We start from the raw sequence: 19,719 nt of genomic DNA, 5'->3' as shown, positions 1-19,719 counted from the left end.
GGGTATGACCCAAAAAGAAAAAAACAAAACAAAACAAAACTCAACTGTGAGTAACTTTGTACATCACGGTGTCTTAATAAAAATTTAATACAAATATTTCTATTGTAAACCTACCAGCAAAGAGAAATACACACACACACACACACACACACACACATACACACACACCCCTACCTCCTTTCTGCACAGCACAACCAATGTGTTGCTTGATACTCTAAAGCGCTGAATGACTCTGCGTTGATTCCTCAGTTCAGCCAGAACTTGAAAGCTCACAGTCTTCTGAGCATAATAGGATTATTTTCTCTTTATCCCCATTTTTAACTGCTCTGGGCTAGGGGGCCCGGAAGATTCCTTCTCCCAGGACTGGCCTGGACTTGAATCAGGGAAAAACATCCTGTGAGTTGCGACTTGCCCTTCAAGAACCCAATCCCCTTCTCCCCCACAAACTTCAATTGGGCCTTAAAGTAATCCCCCTCCTTCATGCCCCCCCCCCCCCCACACACACACCAGACAGTCCAAATTCCTCCTGGCCTAGACCTGGCGGGTCCCTGGGGTCAGCAGCACAGCCTGCCCCTTTATCCTCAACCCGCTGCTACTTTCGGACAGTCCACTCACAGGAAGCACAGGCTCCCTCCAGAGAGGACCCTGACCACCTTGTGGCTGGGATTTGCTCTCCAAGCTGCCTCCTGCCAGAGCCCTCCATTTAGGGCTTCTGCAGTGTGGGCTGTTGGGGGCTTCTGCAGATGTGGGTTGTTGGGGGCTTCTGCAGCGTGGGATGTGAATGGAGAGCAGGGCCCGGGAACGGACACAGCATGGGCCAGAGGTGGGATTATGTGGCTTCTGACCTTCATCTGGTACTGAGCAGAGAGCAGGCGAGGAAAGGCAGGGCAGAGGCCCAAGACCCAGAGACTAGAGGAGAGGAACAAAGGCCTCTTTGTACCCGGAGGCAGTGTTTTCTAGAATAGCCTCCCTCCTGGGACCTTAGTGGAATCCTACATTTGGGTTGGGCCTTGGTCTTCAGGGAGCACACCCAGCAATCCCAGCCCCCAGCCTTCCAACTCCCTAAACTTCCTCCTCCCGTTCATCCTCCCTTCCAGGAGGAGCCCTCCGGAGTGGGCAACCAGGCACTGCTGCTCAGTACCCCCCCCCCCCCAGTCTCAGGTCAGAAATGTGCTCCCCCCACTTCTAGGAGGGTCAGCCATTGCCCAAAGGGGTTTACCATCTACTGTCTCTGACTCTCTGCCTAAAGCTCACCGGAACCCATGAGTCAGTGTGATAAGCACCCCACACCGGAACCCATGAGTCAGTGTGATAAGCACCCCACAGCCCACTTTAAGTTTTCCAGACTCCAACATAACCCCCAGGGAATGCCCTGAGTTTAATTTGAAGGGCCCTGAAATTGGGCCCAATTAGCCCGAAATTGGAATCTAATTCTAATTCTTGAGCACTGACAGGTGAGCTTATTCCCAGCCCTCTCCCCTTTCCCTCCCCTGGCCCTGGTGATTCCACTCTCTGGAGCTTTGCTCTTCCCTCTGGCCCACCCTGCCCTGTGTCCGGAGCTGGTTGTTTCTCCACTCCCCCCTCCCCACTCTCCCAGCCACCCCCACCCACCCCCACCCCACCCCCAAGACACCCCTGATGCCTTCCTTGCTCCTTTCCTTGTACTTTTTTTTTTTTTATCTTTTTGGGTCATACCCAGCAATGCTCAGGGGTTACTCCTGGCTCTGCACTCAGGAATTACTCCTGGTGGTGCTTGGGGGACCCAATGGGATGCCGGGGATTGAACTTGAGTTGGCCGTTTACAAGGCAAATGCCCTCCCCACAAGGGCTAGAGAAATAGTCCGGCAGGTTAAGATGCTTGCTTTGGATGGGTCTGACACAAGTTTGATGCACTGCCTATGGTACCCGAGCACCATCCTGAGCACAGAGCCAGGAGTAAGCTCTGAGAACACTCAGATGTGGAAAAAAATTAATGGGACGTTTGCATTCCCTGATTTTAGATTTTATTATAGCACTGTAGCACTGTCCTCCCATTGTTCATCGATTTGCTCGAGCGGGCCCAGTAACGTCTCCATTTTGAGACTTGTTGTTACTGTGTTTGGCATATTGAATACATCACGGGTAGCTTGCCAGGCTTTGCCGTGAGAGTGAGATACTCTCGGTAGCTTGCCAGGCTCTCCAAGAGGGGTGGAAGAATCGAACGCGGTTCAACCGGGCTGGCTGTGTGCAAGGCAAATGCCTTTCCCGCTGTGCTATCGTTCCAGCCCGATTTTATTATAAAACCAGTGTGATCAAAAGTGTGTGTTACCATGACGTAGGTAAGCTCTCAAACCAATGGAATAGAATTGCGAACCCAGAGGTAAACGCTTAGCGTGGTGAACAGTTAATTTATGACAAAGAAACTAGGTGCATGAGATGGAACAGGAAAGTCTCATCAAAAAATTATTTGGGGTTAGCGGAGGGCAGAGAAATCATACAGTATTCCCCAGGTGAACCCCACATTCAACATATCCGGAATCTTGTTACAACCCATCAAGGCTCTCATCTTCGTGGCAGCCCAAATCAAAAGCAAGAGATATCATTTATGGGCCAAATTGGGAGCTTTTTGTTTAAATCAATAGCAGGGGGTTTAGAGAGAAGATAAGAAGGACGGAAATAGAGGGGGCACAAAAAAAAAAAGGGCAGATGGGCAGGAATGGGGCCAGGGATCAAAGGTCTCCGGTGTGTGGAGTGATGTAACTGCAACTAAATACCCAAACTACAGAATCAACAACACCGGAAGCAGGAGACCCAAAGCAATGCAGCCAAACTGAAAACAGGGCGTGTCCCAGAGGTGGGCTGGGGGGACTGGGAAGGGGGGTGAAGGGACTGTGAGGGGACCTGGGGACAGCCATGGTGGAGGGGAGTTGACACGAGTCCTGCCTGGCACTGAGTTTGCCTAAAACCCAATTATGAATTACTTCGAAAATGACGCTGTCTTCATAAAAACAAAACAACAACAAAATACCCCGGGAGTCCCCCATAGTGGCGAAAGGGTCCCCTAACGCAGAATTCCCAGAGGAAGAAAATTCTCCTTTTGTAGCTTCTTAGCCAGGGGTGTGCAGTGGTGAGCACTTCTCCTGGAGTATGTTGGGCGGGAAGACGAAGAGATTGGTTGTTTTGGTTATTGGGTCATGTCTAAGCGTTGAGGTCTGAGCTGACCCTACCTCATCTCCGTCCATCCCTCTCACTCTTCCCCAGAGCCCAGAAGGCTATCACTTACTTAATCACTTAACTTCCCGTTAGTCGTCGATTTGCTCGAGCGGGCGCCAGTAACGTCTCCATTTGTCCCTGTCGCGTGCTAGTGTAGCCCAATGGCATCTGTTCGCTCTGGGAACATGAAGAGCCTCAAACCGATCGTTCATGATCTTGATGAAGAAGTCTGACCATCTGGTAGGTGGGCAGCCACGCGGTCTTTTGACATCCCGTGGAATCCAGTCGGTGACAGCTCTAGTCCAGCGGTCGTCTTTAAATCTCATTACGTGACCAGCCCATCTGATTTTTAACACCTTGGCAAATGAGACAGCGTCCCTGATCCTTGATCGTCGACGGATGTCGGAACTCCGGATTCTTTCTCTCATTTGAGTGAAACGTGATATTCCAAGCATAGCTCTTTCTATGGACACTACCTCCACTACCCAGCCACCACCACACTCCAGAAGGCTATAAAAGAAGGAAATCCTTCTTTTATAGCTTCTTAGCTAGGGGGTGAGGTGGTGAGCTCTTCTCCTGGGGTATGTTAGGTGAGAACAATGAGGGTCACCAAGAGATGATTAGATCTTGATCGTTTTGGTTATTGGGCCATGTCTTGGCGTTGGGGTCTGGTCTGACCTGACCCCATTTCTGTCCATCCCTCCCACTCTTCCCCGGAAGAGTGTACAGGGTCCGTGCACACTCACATACTCCCCAGAAACACGACGCCCTTCTGCCCACTCTCTCTCACGCCCCCAGCCGGCTCCCTTCCATATTCTTTTATTTTTAAAACTTCTCTTTGGATTAGCTCGACTTTTCTAGACCCAAGGCCTTACTACTCAGATACTTTTTCCCCCTTTCTTTTAGGGTCCAACTTAATTACCAGTAGGGGGTGGTAGCCACATTTCCACAGACGCCTTCTCTTTGGGACAGGAAGGACTTTTTAAAAAATTTTTTTTTAATTTTTAATTTTTTTAATTTTTATTAGTGAGACACCATGAGGTACAGTTGTAGACTTACAAAGTTTTGTGCTTGGGTTTCAATTGGAAGGACTTTTTTTTATTTAAACAGTTCAGTTTGGGTTCTTTGGCACTGCTTGTAAAGGGTGCTTTGACATTTCCATAAAGACTTTTAAATGTTACTCTTGCTGAGGAAACAGTTTTAGAATATGAAACCTTTATCTTTTTTTTTCTTCCCCCAAGGAAGAAAAACATCACCAACTTAATTATCCCTGCAAAATAACTTCCTCGTTTGCTTTTTCATGTTGCCAGTGGAAAAAGATAATGATACTGTTTTCAAAAAATGAAAAACAATTATGGGTGATTTCATGATCCTTGCTTTTGGGTTTTGCTTATGTAAATAACACCTCGATTCAGAGGTCAAAGATGCTTGCAGGGGTGCATATTACCCTTGGAAGTTGATTTTTTAAAAGATCAAGTAGGAGAGCAAAGACAATTGAGAAGCTGCTGGTACTGTAGTCATTCCAAACTGCAAAGAAGCCCAGAGACACTAAACTTTTTTTTAATATATAAACGTGTAAAACTGTAATAAAAATCACAAAGTGTGCCATCTTCCCTGATAACAAATTAAGAGTATGGGTGCAATATTGTTAACAATATAAGCAGAGCCACACAGCAGAACTCTAGAATTTTTTTCTTCTATGTAATTGAAACTCGAGCTCTGTTTGTCAGTTACTTCTCATCCCCATCTCTCCAGCCCCGGGCAACCAGCGTTCTCTGTTGCCTATGTGTGTTGGGCTGTTGGATTATTCCTCACCATGAAATCATGAGGTTTTTCTCCTCATGTGATGGCATGATTTATTAAGCATTGGCCCTTAAGGTCCGTCCATGTTAGAGCATTATGACAGGAATCTGTCATTTTTCAAGACTGAATAATATTCCATTTCCCGTAGAGGCCACTTTGACGTTTTCCATACTTTCATGGATGGGCAGTGGTGTTGTTCCTCACTCTCTGCCCTTATGAATAAGGCTGCCATGAACAGAGGACTTCAACTTCAAGATTTGATTTTCCATTCTTTTGGATAAATCCTCTACAAGTGGGATTGTAGACCATTAGGTAGTTCTAGTTTTTCAAAGAATTTTTGTTGTCGTTTATAGCAGTGATACCATTTTTTGCCATTTGCCACTCTCACCAGCAGTGCATAAGGATTCTAATTTTTCCACATCCTTTCTTGTGCTTGATATTCTTTCTTTCTCTCCTGAGCTCTGTTCCCCCCTACCCCCATAATGGCCATCCTAATAGGTGTAAGATGATTTCAGGTTTTCATTTGCGTTTCCCAAATGATTAATGATACTGTAAGCATTTTTTCCATATTCCTGTTGGCCGATTGTATTACCTTACCCATTCCTAAAATTCCACTCGGTGTGGAGTGAAAATATGAGATTATAAAACTCCTAGAAGGAAATTTGGGGGAGAAAGGTGCACAGCATTGCTCTTACTGACAATGTCTTGAATATTACACCAAAAGTGTAGACCACCGAAGGAAAACTAGGCAAATGGGACTCTCTCAAGCTCAAAGGCTTCAGGGTAGCAATGGAAGCAATTAAGAGTGAGAGGCAGAAGGAGGGAAATAGAAAGTGTTTGCACAGCAAATATTTGTTAAAGGGTTAATATCCAAAACCACTGCACAAAGGAAGATTTTTCTTGGAGTCTACAAACCTGATCTGCAGGGGCCAGAGAGTAGAGATTTGGGGCTCTGTGTGTTATATGGTCAAGGTTATAATTACTACTGAATCTGGCTTTGTGGCATAAAAGCAGCCATAGACCATGCCAACTGGCTGGTGCGACTGTATCCCATTGTAGCACTGTAGCACTGTCCTCCCATCGTTCATTGATTTGCTCGAGTGGGCCCAGTAACGTCTCCATTGTGAGACTTGTTGTTACTGTGTTTGGCATATTGAATACGTCATGGGGAGTTTGCCATGCTTTGCCATGCAGGCGAGATACTCTCAGTAGCTTGCCGGACTCTCCGAGAGGGGTGGAGGAATCGAACCTGGTTCGGCCGGGCCGGCCACTTGCCAGGCAAACGCCCTACCGCTGTGCTATCGCTCTCAATAAAACTTTATTTGCACCCGCTGACTTCCATGCCTCTCACCTGTGTGGCATAGTTTGTTGATCCCTGATTTAGAACAGGGCCTTAGACTTCCTAGGCCCATTTGTGCCCGAAAAATGCAGCCTAGACATGTGCTGGCAGCATCGCTTCATGTTCCCTTCACATTTGATATTGGTTTCATGTTGGTTCCTTGAATGTTCAAAATCCTTTTACTGTGGTCAAATTTTTCATGAGCTTTACATTCATTTGTGTGACCCACAGTTTGAGAAGTGGGGTGGGGGTGGTGAAGGTTCTAGAGAAGGTCTCTCCTCTCTCTCTCTCTCTCTCTCTCTCTCTATCTCTGGCTCTGAGATCTCATGCTGGGCTCTGTCTTGTGGGGTCTTAGCTGGGCCAGTAACATCCGCTGCCTCTTTCTTCTACTGGTGACCACCAAAAATGCATCTGCCCGTGGGCACCTATCTGCTGTAGAGAATCTCCGGTGTGGAGAATATAATCTGGTGAAGTGGAGGAGGATCAAGTTCTCAAAGGCTGTGCAATCCTCTTCCATGTCAGTCTCTGGGAGGGTGGGGTCCCCTCAGACTGAGAGCACAGCCTGTGTTTAGCAAGAGGTTCAGAACCAACTGGAGTGGAAGATGCACTTAAAGAAGGACCTAGTCATTGATGCCAAACTGGGCCCGACCTACTCGGAAGAAAGCAAGTGTAGCTCTTTCACAGGTGAGCTATCAAGGTTCCTGCTGATTTCGGCCTGTCACCCCTCTTCAGAAAAACAACAGCCTCGTACCTTCCTGCAAATCCACTTTATTATTTTTAATTTTATTTTTTAATTTTATTGAATCACTGTGAGATAGTTACAAGTTTTCATGTTTGGGTTACAATCACACAATGATCAAACACCCATCCCTCCACCAGTGCACATTCCCCACCACCAATATTCCCAGTATAACCCCCCTTTTCCACCCTCCCCTTGCCTCCATGGCAGACATTATTCCCTATAATCTCTCTCTACTTTGGGACATTATAGTTTTCAATCTAGACACTGAGAGGCCATAATGTTTGGTCCTTTATCTACTTTCTGCACACATCTCCCATCCCGACTGATTCCTCCAGCCATTATTTTCTTAGTGATCCCTTCTCTATTCCAGCTGCCTTCTCCCCTTTTCTCAGGAGGCAGGCTTCCAGCTATGGAGCAATCTATCTGTCCCGTGTATCTACTGTCCTTAGGTGGCAGCCTCATGTTATGTTGTTTTATACTCCACAAATGAGGGCAGTCCTTCTATGTCTGTCCCTCTCTTTCTGACTCCTTTCACTTAGCATGATACTCTCCATGTCTATCCATTTATAAGCAAAGTTCATGACTTCATCTCTCCTGATAGCTGCATAGTATCCCATTGAAACCACCTTATTTCTAAGAGAACAAACAAAAAACACTCCTAGTTGCACCTGCATTTTCTTCTGCCTCCTCTGAATGGTTCCAGCGTCCCCCTTACCACCAGGAGTGCAGTGTCTTCCACTTTGAGAAAACTGGCATTAGCGCGGACACATGTCACTTTCTGGGCCGGCAGTAAGTCGGGAAGCCGGAAGAAAGCTGAGAGTTATAGTTTCTGCTTGTGTGTAGGTTTGCTTTCTTAGCCTCTCTGAGTTCTAGACCCCACCCAGGCAGGGGGCTCGCTTGATCCTCCTTTTTCAGACAGGGCCAGACGTAAGCAGCTGGCTTCCACCTCAGCTTGGCAGGAGCACAGGTTTTTGAAAGTGTAAAACAGCCTCACAGATGCAACTCACCAAGAAGGCCTGTCGTCTGGTCCTTTGATATAAACACCTGTTCTGCAAATAGGAGAGTCTGGCTCACTGTTACTGAGAAAGTGTGGGTTTCTTTTTCCTGACTCTTCAGAATAATGAAAAAGTCAAATACGAGGGAAAATATTTCAATTGAGAGAATCCTAATGTGTGTGTGTGTGTGTGTGTGTGTGTGTGTGTGTGTGTGTGTGTGTATTCAGGGGTTATCCCTGACTCTGTGCTTAGTGATTAATCCTGACAGTGCTTGGGGGACCATATGGGATGCTGGGGACTGAACCAGGGTCAGCCGCATGCAAGGCAAACGCCTTACCTGCTATATTATTGCTCTGGCTCCAGCTCAGGAGCCTTATTTTAAATCCTTATTTTAGAAATATCCTAAGAACAGCATCTTCATGGTTCCTCAGGAGTTTCTGTAAAGTCTTGTGAGCTTTGTTCCCTCACCAGAAGAGTAACAGGAATGCATATTTTTACCCTCTTCTTGAATCCTCTCTGGCTGAATGTAATTTTCCAGCTACTTAGAAGAGCTGGTGCCCACACCACTGGGCTGAGCTCCTATTCCTAAGACCTGCCATGGCCTGTTTCCCACAGCCCCTCCAAATGTTATCCTGACCCACCCTCCCAGCCCTCGGGTCTGGGGGAACAGGAAGGAGGGCTCTGAAGAAAGTTGCAATCGTTTCTTATAGTGAAGGCATGGGAAAGCTGCCTTAGCATCTGTCGGTGCTACAGCAGAGTCTTTTCTCTCATTCTTAGTTCATTCCTGTTGGCTTTGGTTTTGTTTCTTTTTTTGAGTTTTGAGGGTCACACCCTGTGAAGCTCAGGGACTGTTCCTGACTCTGTGCTCAGGAGTGACACTTCTGGCAGTGCTTAGGGGTCGGGGATGGCACTGGGGTCAGTGTGTAGGGGCCGGGGATGGCACTGGGGTCCTCCACATGCCGGGCAAGTGCCTTACTTAGCCCCTGCACTATCTCTCTGGCGCCTCCCATTGGTTTGAACTAATTTCCGGTTGTAGGCAGTGATGACAGCCACGTGGCGGGAACCTTGCGCTTTCTGACACTTGCCATGAGACTGGCTTCTGACTTAACCTTTATGCCACCTAAGGGAAACCTCTTCCTCCCCCTCCTCCCTGTCAGACTTCCTGGGAATCCACCCATGGCAGGATCCCTCTTGCATTCCAATGGGCCTTGCATTCCAACGGGTGCCCAATTGCTTTGCAAACAGTGGGTCCTGGGTGGGTCTCACCATCCCCCCATTTGACCAAAGGCCTCTCTCCCTCTGTCACAGGTTACCATGGCCTCTACTGCGAGGAGGAGTACAACGAATGCCTGTCTGCGCCCTGCCTGAACGGTGCCACCTGCCGGGACCTGGTCAATGGCTACGAGTGCGTGTGCCTGGCAGAGTACAAAGGTGAGAGGGTGGCCGAGGGGCCTGCTGCCACCATAGTGGCTCCTGACCATATGCCCAGGCTTCTCAGCTTAAATGCATAAACTCCTTACTGGTGCTTGATATGCTGTTGTATTTCAAAGGCCCCGAAGACCCCTGGAATTCCTTCCTGATAACCAAGTGTTGTCCGTCTCTCCAGCCCTGCCCCTCGTATATGTTAGCTTTTTTCTCTGTGGGCCATGTGAGAAGTGGTCGATGGACAGTGAGAGTTGGTGGATGGTCAGTCAAGTTTCAGGGGACATGTGGCAGAAAGGAAGAAAGAGGGAAACTGAGAAAGAAAGCAGAGAGCGGCTCTGGAGAGAGGGACAAACTCTCTTAGAGACAGAGGTGCTAATTCTAATTTTCATTCACGAGTCAGTGGAGAGGGAAACATTCTTTCACCCCCCCGGGACATGTGTCAGAGTCGCTGTGGAACAGCTAACATGACGGGAGTGTTCTAACATGCCTGAGGGCATTAAATCCATTTAGGGGATCCTGGGAGGGACAGATGTTCCTTCTCTGGAGCTTTGGCCCCTGGGAAGTGATAACTCTTTTAGACATCCTCAGGGGGCAGTGCCTGGACAGTGTGTCCCTCAGCTGCCATGCGTGTTTCTCTGGGCACGGTGGGAAAGCTGGGCTGAGCTCTGTTTTCTGCAATGCTTCTGAGGTGCCACTTCTAGTCCTTGTGCGTTATCTGTCCTCCTCTGGCTACTTCCACAATTCCGCCCATTTGCATGTGCGAGGCCCTTGCTGCTGGTAGACCTGGCTTTTGCTTTCTTTCACAGTCAGGATGTACTTGTGAGCATTTGGAGGTCGCATGAGTGGCCTTGATCAAAGGACAGGGGAAGTTTTTGCATTAGGAGCAGCAAATCTTGATGTGGCTTTAGAGCATGACACCCATTGAGTGCCAGATTCCCCCGCTCCCACAAAGGCTGAATCCAGCGGCATCATTGCCTGTGGATTTCAGGTGCAGCGTGATCAGGGTGTCGCTTAATAGAGAGTCAGCTCAGCTCTGGAAAGAAGAATCCTGGGCCCCCAAGTCTGGAGACCAAGGAGGTACTTCATGATCACCCTATCCACAGGCTTTAATGCTTGTTCTCTGTACTTCTCTTGGACTGCTGCATCTTTATTTTCTCTGAGTGAGAAAAGGTGATTGGTGCTTACAGTGATTTTGAGATTCTCCAAGGTCAGGAGTTGTAGTGCTAAATTGCCTTCAAAAATAAAAAATTCCCCAATTTTTTGGGTGCATGATAAGATTTATGAAATGGATTTCATCTACGTGACTGACAGGACCGTTGTCCCTATTCTCTTGTTGAGGCATTGATCATCATGTGACTAAGAAACAAAAGATACAGCAGCATGTGAGGACCCACTAGTAAATCTCCACAGATTCATTCACAGGGGATGCTCACCGTTCCCACCTTTTCCTTCCTAGTTTCACCATGGATATTCCTAAATTTTGTCACTTCCTCTAAGCACCACCTGAAGTCACATACTTTAAGAACATGACTGATTTGGATTCCACCTCATGGAATGACAGAGTGGTTAGCGTTGATGAAATTTTCAGATTTAGCTTCTTGTCCACATTCTGCCAGTACTGATTCTCGGATGCATGTGCATTGGTTTCTGGTTCTGCTGGGGGTAGGGACATGTCAAAAGAGAGATGGCTGCTTCCGCTTTATTGCTTTGGTTTTATTCCCTCTGGAGTGGTACCCAGTAATTTGAATTTCCGGAACATTCCTGATTGATGATGATGGCCTGAGTCATGGTCCACCTTTTGAGAAGTCCTCCCCCTCACAATTATCTGCAGTCACAACCATTGAAGGTCTGTTCTCTTTTATATTAGCTGATTTTGTGTTCACTATCCCTTCTGAAATTTCTCTTCCATAGAAGATCTAAATTCCATTTACTCTATTTTTATGGGAACTTCCTTTATCAATTACTTTCTCCCTCATGAGTCATCGAGAAGATAGATCCCTGGTGAAGAATCTCAGACTTCACTTGAAGTTTGGGGTTCTTTCAAAAAGGGTGTGGCTATGTGAACCTTTCCTTACAACTGGGCTCTAACCTAGACGGGGTTTAGGAGACGATGGATGACCAGCTTACCCCAAAAGACCCTTGAGTGCAAGGAGAGAAAGTCCATGCTGACAGTCTTACCCATGAGGTAGGGAGCTCTTGGAATTTCATGGCTTTGTGGCCATCTTTGATGAGAAAGGCATTTGGGCTGAGCTGGCCCCTTCTTTTATGCATATGTTTGGTAGAGCCTGGTCTCATCTGCTCAGACATAGAGATTCCTGAACCCCAAACTGGGATACCTTCCCCCTGAGTAGATGGGCCCCCATTGGTTTTCTAGCACCGACTAATTGGTTTTCTAGCACCGACTAAGAATCTCTTGTCTCTGATGGAAATTGGTTCAGCATCACCATTAAGGGGAGCTTGTCGCTGCAACTCAGCAGGAAACAAAGCCAGGAAATCAAAACAAAGAGACTTCTGACTACTCTGAACACTCCAGAGAGGAGGCGAAACAAATGTAATACTCATCATTCAAAATGGAATTGAGATTTGGGATAATCTAAAGAAGCAACTCTTTTATGATGAAAGTGGAAAAATGTGAGGAACTAGAACCATGAGTTAAAAAAGAGGAAATGGGCAAGAAAGATCTTTGTCCATGGGAATGATGGATTCCAGACCAAAGAACACATGGAAATGAAGCCAGGATTAAGTGTGATTAGGAAAAGTCTGTGAGCTGAAGACAATGGAAGTTTTCAAGTACACTGGGCTTAAAGTGTCAGTGAGATTAATGAAAGAGATGATACACAATTTGAAGTTTTCTGGTAAAATTTCAAATCCAAGATTGAATTGAAAGTATTTGATAGGGATTTGGGCAGGAGGGATTGTATATGTGTGTGTGTGTGTTTGTGTGTGTGTGTGTGTGTGTTATTTTCCAACAGGTAGTTGGTAGTGCAGGATACATATAAGAAGAAGAGAATCAAATTCACTCTGCACTGTTCTTCTCTATGATAAAACTGCATAAAGGAACATTATTTTAGGCTTTTGAATGAAAGAAAAGAACTGCAACTTCAAGGACTATTTATATTTGATTATAGAGATAGATTTTGGACATTCAGAGATTTAGGAAGCATAATAGCATGTACCCCTTTAAAGAATGATTTTTTAAAGAATTCTAACCAAATTGGAATTGAGTTTGAATGAAGCTAGCCAGGGGGAGCAAGATAGAAAACACATTTATTTCATTCAGAGAGGAGCCCGAAGAGGTGATGTTAATGTGATTGTGAATGATGATTTAAAGATGAAGAAGAGTCCCTTAGAAGAAACAGGCATACCCGATATATTGATTATTGTCACTGCATAGTGAATTACTGCAAGACAGTGGTCTAAATTCTGATGTAAAGGTTTGTAGGTCCAGTCATGGATTAATGATTCCCTCTCCATGGTCTCATAATGCTGGGTGAGGTACTGATTAAGCTGGGGAGGGAAGGGGCTGGGTACTAACTAAGCTGAGGGGGGAAGGACTTGCATGGGGAAGGGCCAGTTTCTAAATCCCCTAGACCCTGCAACATTCATATCCTTGTTGCTACAGAATTCTTGGCCGCTTGCTTCTGGAAAGTCAGACATGGCGAGAGGAGTTGCCTTTGCTCTTACAGTCTTGATCTGGGGAGGCCTGGGCTTTCGGAATGATGTCACTTGGTCCCACCAGGCTCTCTGTCAGCTGTTTATTGGCCGAAGCTGCATCTTGAAAACCTCCTGACTTCTGCCATATTCTGTTGGCCAGAAACTCACGCTAAAGGAAGAAATTACCCAAAAGTGTGAGTCAGTTAAGGTCACCAGTATGTGCACATAGCACCTGTTCTATGTTTAACAAGGGAGGCTCCCAAGTGATGTCCAGGGGCCCCACTGGTGTGTCTCAGTCAATGGGTTGAATGCAAGGACCCAAGGATGTGTTGTTGCTGGAGCCTATGGTCCTTGGGGTTTCCCAGACTCCCTAGAGGTGCTGGAGCCTCCAGAGTGGCACCTGGAGATGCACAGGAGACCATGTGGTGCCGGGGATTGAATCCAGACCATGTACCTGCTCCCTGTAACTGTTTCACTGTCTCCGAGCCCCATCACAGTTACTCCTAAGGGGAAATGGAAATGACCAGACTAAAGGTTCATACTGTTTAATTGGCTATAGTGACAGCACAGCAGGTATACATTTGCCTTGTACTCGGCTGTCCTGGGTTTGATCCCTAACCCCTCACAGGGTCCCTCAGGCCCTGCCAGGGGTGATTCCTGAGTGGAAGATCCAGGAATGATCTGCAGTGAACCCTGAGAAATACTGGGTGTGATCCCAAAACAAACATACTGTTTTAGCTAGACCCATAAGCTGGAATGAATAGAGATGGGAAGGACTGGAAGGCATGAAAGTGTGTTAAGGTTCTCATCCCAGAGACGCTTCCCCAACTAGGCATACAGATGGCCAACGGGCACAAGGGAAGATGTTCCTCATCTCTTAGTCTTAGGGAAATGTGAATCTAGGCCATAGAGATATCAGCTCACAGCTGAGTGAGTGTCCATGACTCAAGAGCAAGTCTTGGCCAAGATGTGGAGAGAAAGGGACCCTTGTGCCCTGTTGGAGGGAATGTAAATTGGTACAGTCACTGGAAAGCACATAGAGAGTCCTCCAAGAATTAAACATAGCAATTAATATGATCTAGTTTTACTCTTTCCGGATGTTTACCAGAAGAACATGAAAACACTAATTTAAAGAGAGAGATGATGTTTCTTGTTCATCAAGCATTGTTCTCAAGAGCCGAGACCTGGGAAATGGCTTAAATTGTTGAGTGGCAGATGATAGGCTAAAGAAAATGTGTATCTTGTGTTGTATGAAAGGAGAGAAGGTTAGCACTCACCTTGACAAGGATGGAAGAGGCTTCAGCCTGCAACACGCATATGGTTAAGACACTGCCACCTATTTCGTGGCATCTAACCAACTTTTTTGGTAACTGATAGGGAGCTTCTTGGACATAACCTTGTTAAACCATCTCTGAGTAATAAAACATCAAGTCTTGTTTCTGTGGTTGGCAGCACAGGGGAGGATGACTTGCAGGGGAAGGGGCTGTTCTGGCCATATTGGATGTTGCTGGTTGATTTGATGGGTCTCTGGCTACGTGCAGGAACACAGTGTGGGTACTCCATTAGCACGAGGCTTCCTTACTAACATTTTACTAGAATGATTGGATAATTCTCTTAGAAGCTACTACTTTGTAACTGGGTTGCTTTATCTCATTTTCACTTGAACATTACAGGGAATGAAGTATTTTAATTGTAACTATGCCAATATCTTTTTTGTCTTTTAAGAAATTTTCATTACCAAGAAAGGCTGGATTAAATTTTTTCCTTCCAAAAAAAAAAAGAAAGAAAATGTGTATCTATAGGTCAACATGTAGCTGGGATAATATCCAGCTATTAAAAAAATAGTGAAATCCTACTTGCAACCATGGATACATGGAAGAAAATTAACACTGAGTGAAGTAAGTCCGATACTAAAAAAATTTTAAGAGACCAAAACAAAAAACAGAAATGATTTTGTTATATAGGAAAACAAAAACAAATAAAATCTCTTGTATATTATAAGATCCTCCAAATTCCGGTAGGCGGGGGTCACACCCACCAACTGGCCCCCTGGCGCTGTGTAATCCCATCAACAGCCAAGACTCCGAGACTATAAAACCCAGCTCCCGGAAGAGAACAGCACAGAGTCTCCTGCCCCCGGGCCTGGCTGTCTTCACCGGGGCCCCTTGGAGGGGAGCAGGTTTAGTTTTCCTCCCAACCCCGACCAGGGCCCTGGCAGCCAAAGACCTCCAGAACCAGCCACCACCATGCTGAGACCACTCTCTGCACACATGAAGGTACCAGCAGAGGAACAAAGGCACGCGGATCCCAGGGCTGAGATCTCCAAGCCTACTCGGATCGGGGATGAGCATCCTCCACCCAGATCCTCCAAATTCCAGTATGCGGGGGTCACACCCACCAACTGGCCCCCTGGCGCTGTGTAATCCCATCAACGGCCAAGACTCAGAGACTATAAAATCCAGCTCCCGGACATCTTATCATCTCATTCCTACTTTGGACAAACTGGCAGGCTACCGAATGTAACCTGCCCACACGGCAGAGTCTGGCAAACTCCCCGTGGCGTCCCCAATATGCCAAACACCAGTAACAATGAAGGGTCTCATTCTCCTAACTCTGAAAGAGCCTTGAATATGGCTCTTTTTAAAAAAATCTCAGGGCTAGGATGAAGGAGACGTTACTGGGGCCTGCTCGAGGCAATCGACGAATAACAGGATGGTTGTGATTGTGATATTATAAGAATAAAATAGTGGCTTTGGGGGGTGGGGGCCACTGAATAGATGGGTTGGTTGGGTGGTGAAGATGGAGACTTGCTTTGTGGTGTTGAAGAGCATGAACCCTGGTGAGAGTGGGATTGTCATGTGATGCTGCACTGGAGAACGCTGTTTCTTCTGCAAAGAGCAAAAACACACGGTTGAAAAGAAAATCTCATTGCAGTGGAGGGATTGTTTACTTGGAGTGTATGTACAGACGCCTTTAGAGTGAGGCTTGAGTCAGACTGGAAAGATCAGTCATAGCTAGGCAGAATGAAGGGAGGGATTTCTAAACTTGGTGTGGTAGGGGGTGTCAAAGGGCTGGTGGCAGAGGAAGGACAGGGGCAGAGGTGGGGTTAGAGCTCCCTCTCCTCTCCCCTCGTTCTCTCCTCCATCCCTCCATCTCTTCCTCCCTCTACTCACCCCTCCCCCGTCTTCTCTCCCTTCCCCTCCCCTCTCCTCACCCCCACCTTCTCTTCTCCCTCTCCCCCTCTCCTCTCTCCTCTTTCACCCTCTCCACTTCCCCTCTATTCTCTCCCTCCTCCTCTCCCCTCTTTTCTCTCTCTCTCCTTCTCCACTCTCCCCTTCCCTTCTTTCTTCCTCTTCCCACCTCTCTCCTCTCTTCCTCTCTTCCTTCTCACTCTCCTCCTTCTCCTTCTCCCTCTCCCCCTTCCCTCTTCTCCTTTTTCCCTTTTCCTCTTCTTCTCTCCATCCCTCCTTCTCCCATCCTGGGGAGGACTGTGGTGGGGGAAAAAGGTCCTAGATTTGTGGCACTCTCTCCCCGGGGACACTGTCTTGGAGGAAGTCAGTATGAAACGAGGCTCTTTGCAGTGCCAAGGATACCAGCCACCCCAGTGTACAGGGGGCCCTCCAGAGCTGCAGCCTGGCAATTCTCAGGGGCCCATGAGGTGCTGGGAGTTGAACCCAAGTCAGCCACATACCTGTTTGCTGTCGCCCTGGGGGTCCACCATGCAGTTCACTCTTTCTGACTTCCAGCTTGCCCCATCCCCCATACAAAATCCTCATGTCCCGAAAGGCAGTAACTGCATAATTTTCTTTGTTTTATAATTTTAATTTTTATGGACAGGGCTCTGTGCTCAGGGATCACTCCTGGCGGTGCACGGAATTGAAGTTGGCTGTGTTCGAAGTAAGCATCTTAACCCTGGCACTAGCTCTCTGGCCCTGGTTTCATTTTGAAATTTGCTGCAGTTTTTGAGACCTGGGACTTGTACAAGCTGGTGCTCATGAACTGCTCCCTTACTGCCATTGAGCCTGCTCCCTTACACAGATGAAACCCAGGACACGTCTGGAACACGTTCCCAGGAGGTTTCCATGGTGGGTGGAATGAAAGCAAAGTGCGAGGAGGGGGCCCAGGAGTCAGCCCCTTTCAGGCACGCTGCAGTGCTGATTCTCCCTTCAAAGTTGGTCCATGGTAGGACTTGGCAGTTTTGATTACTGTTCATAATCTTGTATTGTCAAAAAAAAAAAAGAGTCAAGTTACAGCAGTGTAATGTGATGATTTTTTTATTACTACCGAACAAATGAAATGAATGGCAATATAACTGCTGGGCATTTGTGATCACAAATGTTCATCTCACCGTATGACAATAAGGCAGCACTAAGAATAATAATTGAGGGGAGGAAAGAGAAAATGTGCGCAGCTCATGACTATACGACAGAGCACAGGCACACAGTGAGATCAGCTCTGATCACATCCTTTATTGGGATTTGTTTGTAGTTATTTAGTTTGGGGCCTCCCTAGGGGTGCTCAAGGGCCCTGGGGTAACTTGAAGGCTCCCTCGTCTGGTGGTGCAGAACACTGACTGGTGGCTTGAAGTTCCATCCTGGTGGTGCAGAGCTTCACTTAGAAGTGCCAGGGATCAAACCCGGGAACTCACGGCTGCAAAGCACATATTCTGGACCTTTGTGATATCTCCTCAGTCCCTCATGTTTGAAAACGTCCATGTGTTTGCAATTATGCTTGAGTCCATATGCAATTCTGTATTGTTCCCTAATAATTATACTATACTTAATACTTAATTGCTGGAGCGATAGCACAGTGGGTAGGGCGCTTGTCTTGCACGCAGCTGACCCTGGCCGACCCCGGTTCTATTCCTCCGCCCCTCTCGGAGAGCCCGGCATGCTACTGAGAGTATCTCACCAGCACGGCAAAGCCTGACAAGCTACCCGTGACGTATTCGATATGCCAAACACAGTAACAACAAGTCTCACAATTTGTTGTTAGACATTACTGGTGCCCGCTCGAGCAATTGGCGAACAACGGGAGGACAGGACAGTGCTAGTAATACTTAATTATATTATACCTAATACTTAATTATACCATTATGTTTGGTCTGGCTATGGCTATGAAATCTAGCTAGTTTTATCTTACATGGTGGTGTGAAGTTTCCATGAGATATAGCCTGCCCCTCCCTTGTCACTTCTGATGTGAAGCTATTCTAAAGAATTCTAGAAAGAACATCTTCATTTATATTTTCATGCTTGCTGAAGGTTTCTTGAGAGTGATAAGGTCATTAGTTATTGATATGATCACATTGCACCTAATTGTTTTTAGAAGTCTACAGAGATTGGGATGGAGAGCTGCTTTAGAAGTTAAGGTACTTGTCTTGCATGCAGCCAACCTAGAGTCAATCCCCTGAACCCCATCAGGTCCCCTGAACGCTCCTAAGAGCAAGCCCTTGAGCATAAGTGGGTGTAGCCCCTCAAAAAAGACAGATAATTTTTTTTTTGCTTTTTAGGTTACACCCGGCAATGCTCAGGGGTTACTCCTGGCTTTGCACTCAGGAATTACTCCTGGCGGTGCTTGGGGGACCATATGGGATGGTAGGGAATCAAACCCGGGTTGCCTATGTGCAAGGCAACCTCCCTACCCTCTGTGCTATCGCTCCAGCCCCAAAATGACAAAAGTTTTATTATAAAAAAATCATATTCTTTTTCTTTGTCCTTTGGAATTCTCCAATATGATCTGTGAACTAGAATTTCTGGGTTGGTTGTTTTGCAGCTAACAAATTCTCAAGTTTCTCAAGTACTGTGATTCGAATAAAATGGCAAAAGTCAGAATTTCTTCCCTTTTTTCAGGTTGTTACTTAACTGGAAAAACAGATTGAGACAGACATACACAAGCTGTAATGAGGCCCAGGTCGAGATGTACACTGTCATTTTAGAAATAGTTGAGAGGAAGATTGAACTTGGGGAGAGGCAAGACCTGGGACAAGTTCTTAGGAAAGAAATGAAATTTCATAAAACAAGATGATGTCTTCAGGAGACTGGAAACATCCCGAGAACACATCAAGGCATTTTCTTCACCTGCCTTCATTTTCCCAGAGACCAACTGATGCTTTTCTCTTTTTTCAGAATGTTCCTGGCAACCCAATAGTGATGGCCACTGAGATTTATGGTGACGGCACTCACTCGTTGAGAAACTTGCTCTTTCTAAGGCTAAAATTAACTTCTCTCAAAAGCCCCATTGGAAAGGAGATGTTTTCAGAAACATTGCCTCTCCATCCCTGAGTATGAAAAGTATGAATTTTTATTAGTTTTGACTGAATTACAGTTTATTTTTGCTTGAGACTAAACATAAGTTTCGTAACAGTGCGTGCTGTGGTCCGTGCCAATGGTGGGGGGGGGGGAGGGGGTGGTGCGTGTGTCTCCCCAGACTGGGCTGGATGCAGGGCCTGCCTCTTCCCTACACACACACACACACACACACACACACACACACACACACACCAAGGGTGTCGGAAGGCAGATTTGGGATGGCCTCAGGCTCCCTTGGCATTGCTGTGAGTCAGCCAAAGT

The 19,719-nt window shown here is 46.7% G+C and overlaps 1 protein-coding gene and 1 non-coding gene across 2 annotated transcripts in view; both read left to right on the top strand.

Annotated features, from left to right (window-relative positions):
- DNER (delta/notch like EGF repeat containing) overlaps positions 1-19,719 on the top strand; it is a 332,962-nt gene that overhangs the window by 279,012 nt on the left and 34,231 nt on the right. The window contains exon 9 of the mRNA XM_056122053.1: positions 9,380-9,502. Coding sequence (XP_055978028.1) covers positions 9,380-9,502 — 123 coding nt within the window. The remainder of the gene's footprint in view (positions 1-9,379; positions 9,503-19,719) is intronic.
- Positions 14,394-14,516, top strand: LOC130030980 (U6atac minor spliceosomal RNA). Its single transcript, XR_008793600.1, has one exon. It is a non-coding gene; the product is annotated as a U6atac minor spliceosomal RNA (small nuclear RNA).

The sequence above is a fragment of the Sorex fumeus genome, unplaced genomic scaffold (assembly GCF_029834395.1).
Source record: "Sorex fumeus unplaced genomic scaffold, SorFum_2.1 ptg000005l, whole genome shotgun sequence".
NCBI lineage: Eukaryota > Metazoa > Chordata > Mammalia > Eulipotyphla > Soricidae > Sorex > Sorex fumeus.
This window is presented reverse-complemented; position numbering and strand designations above follow the sequence as displayed.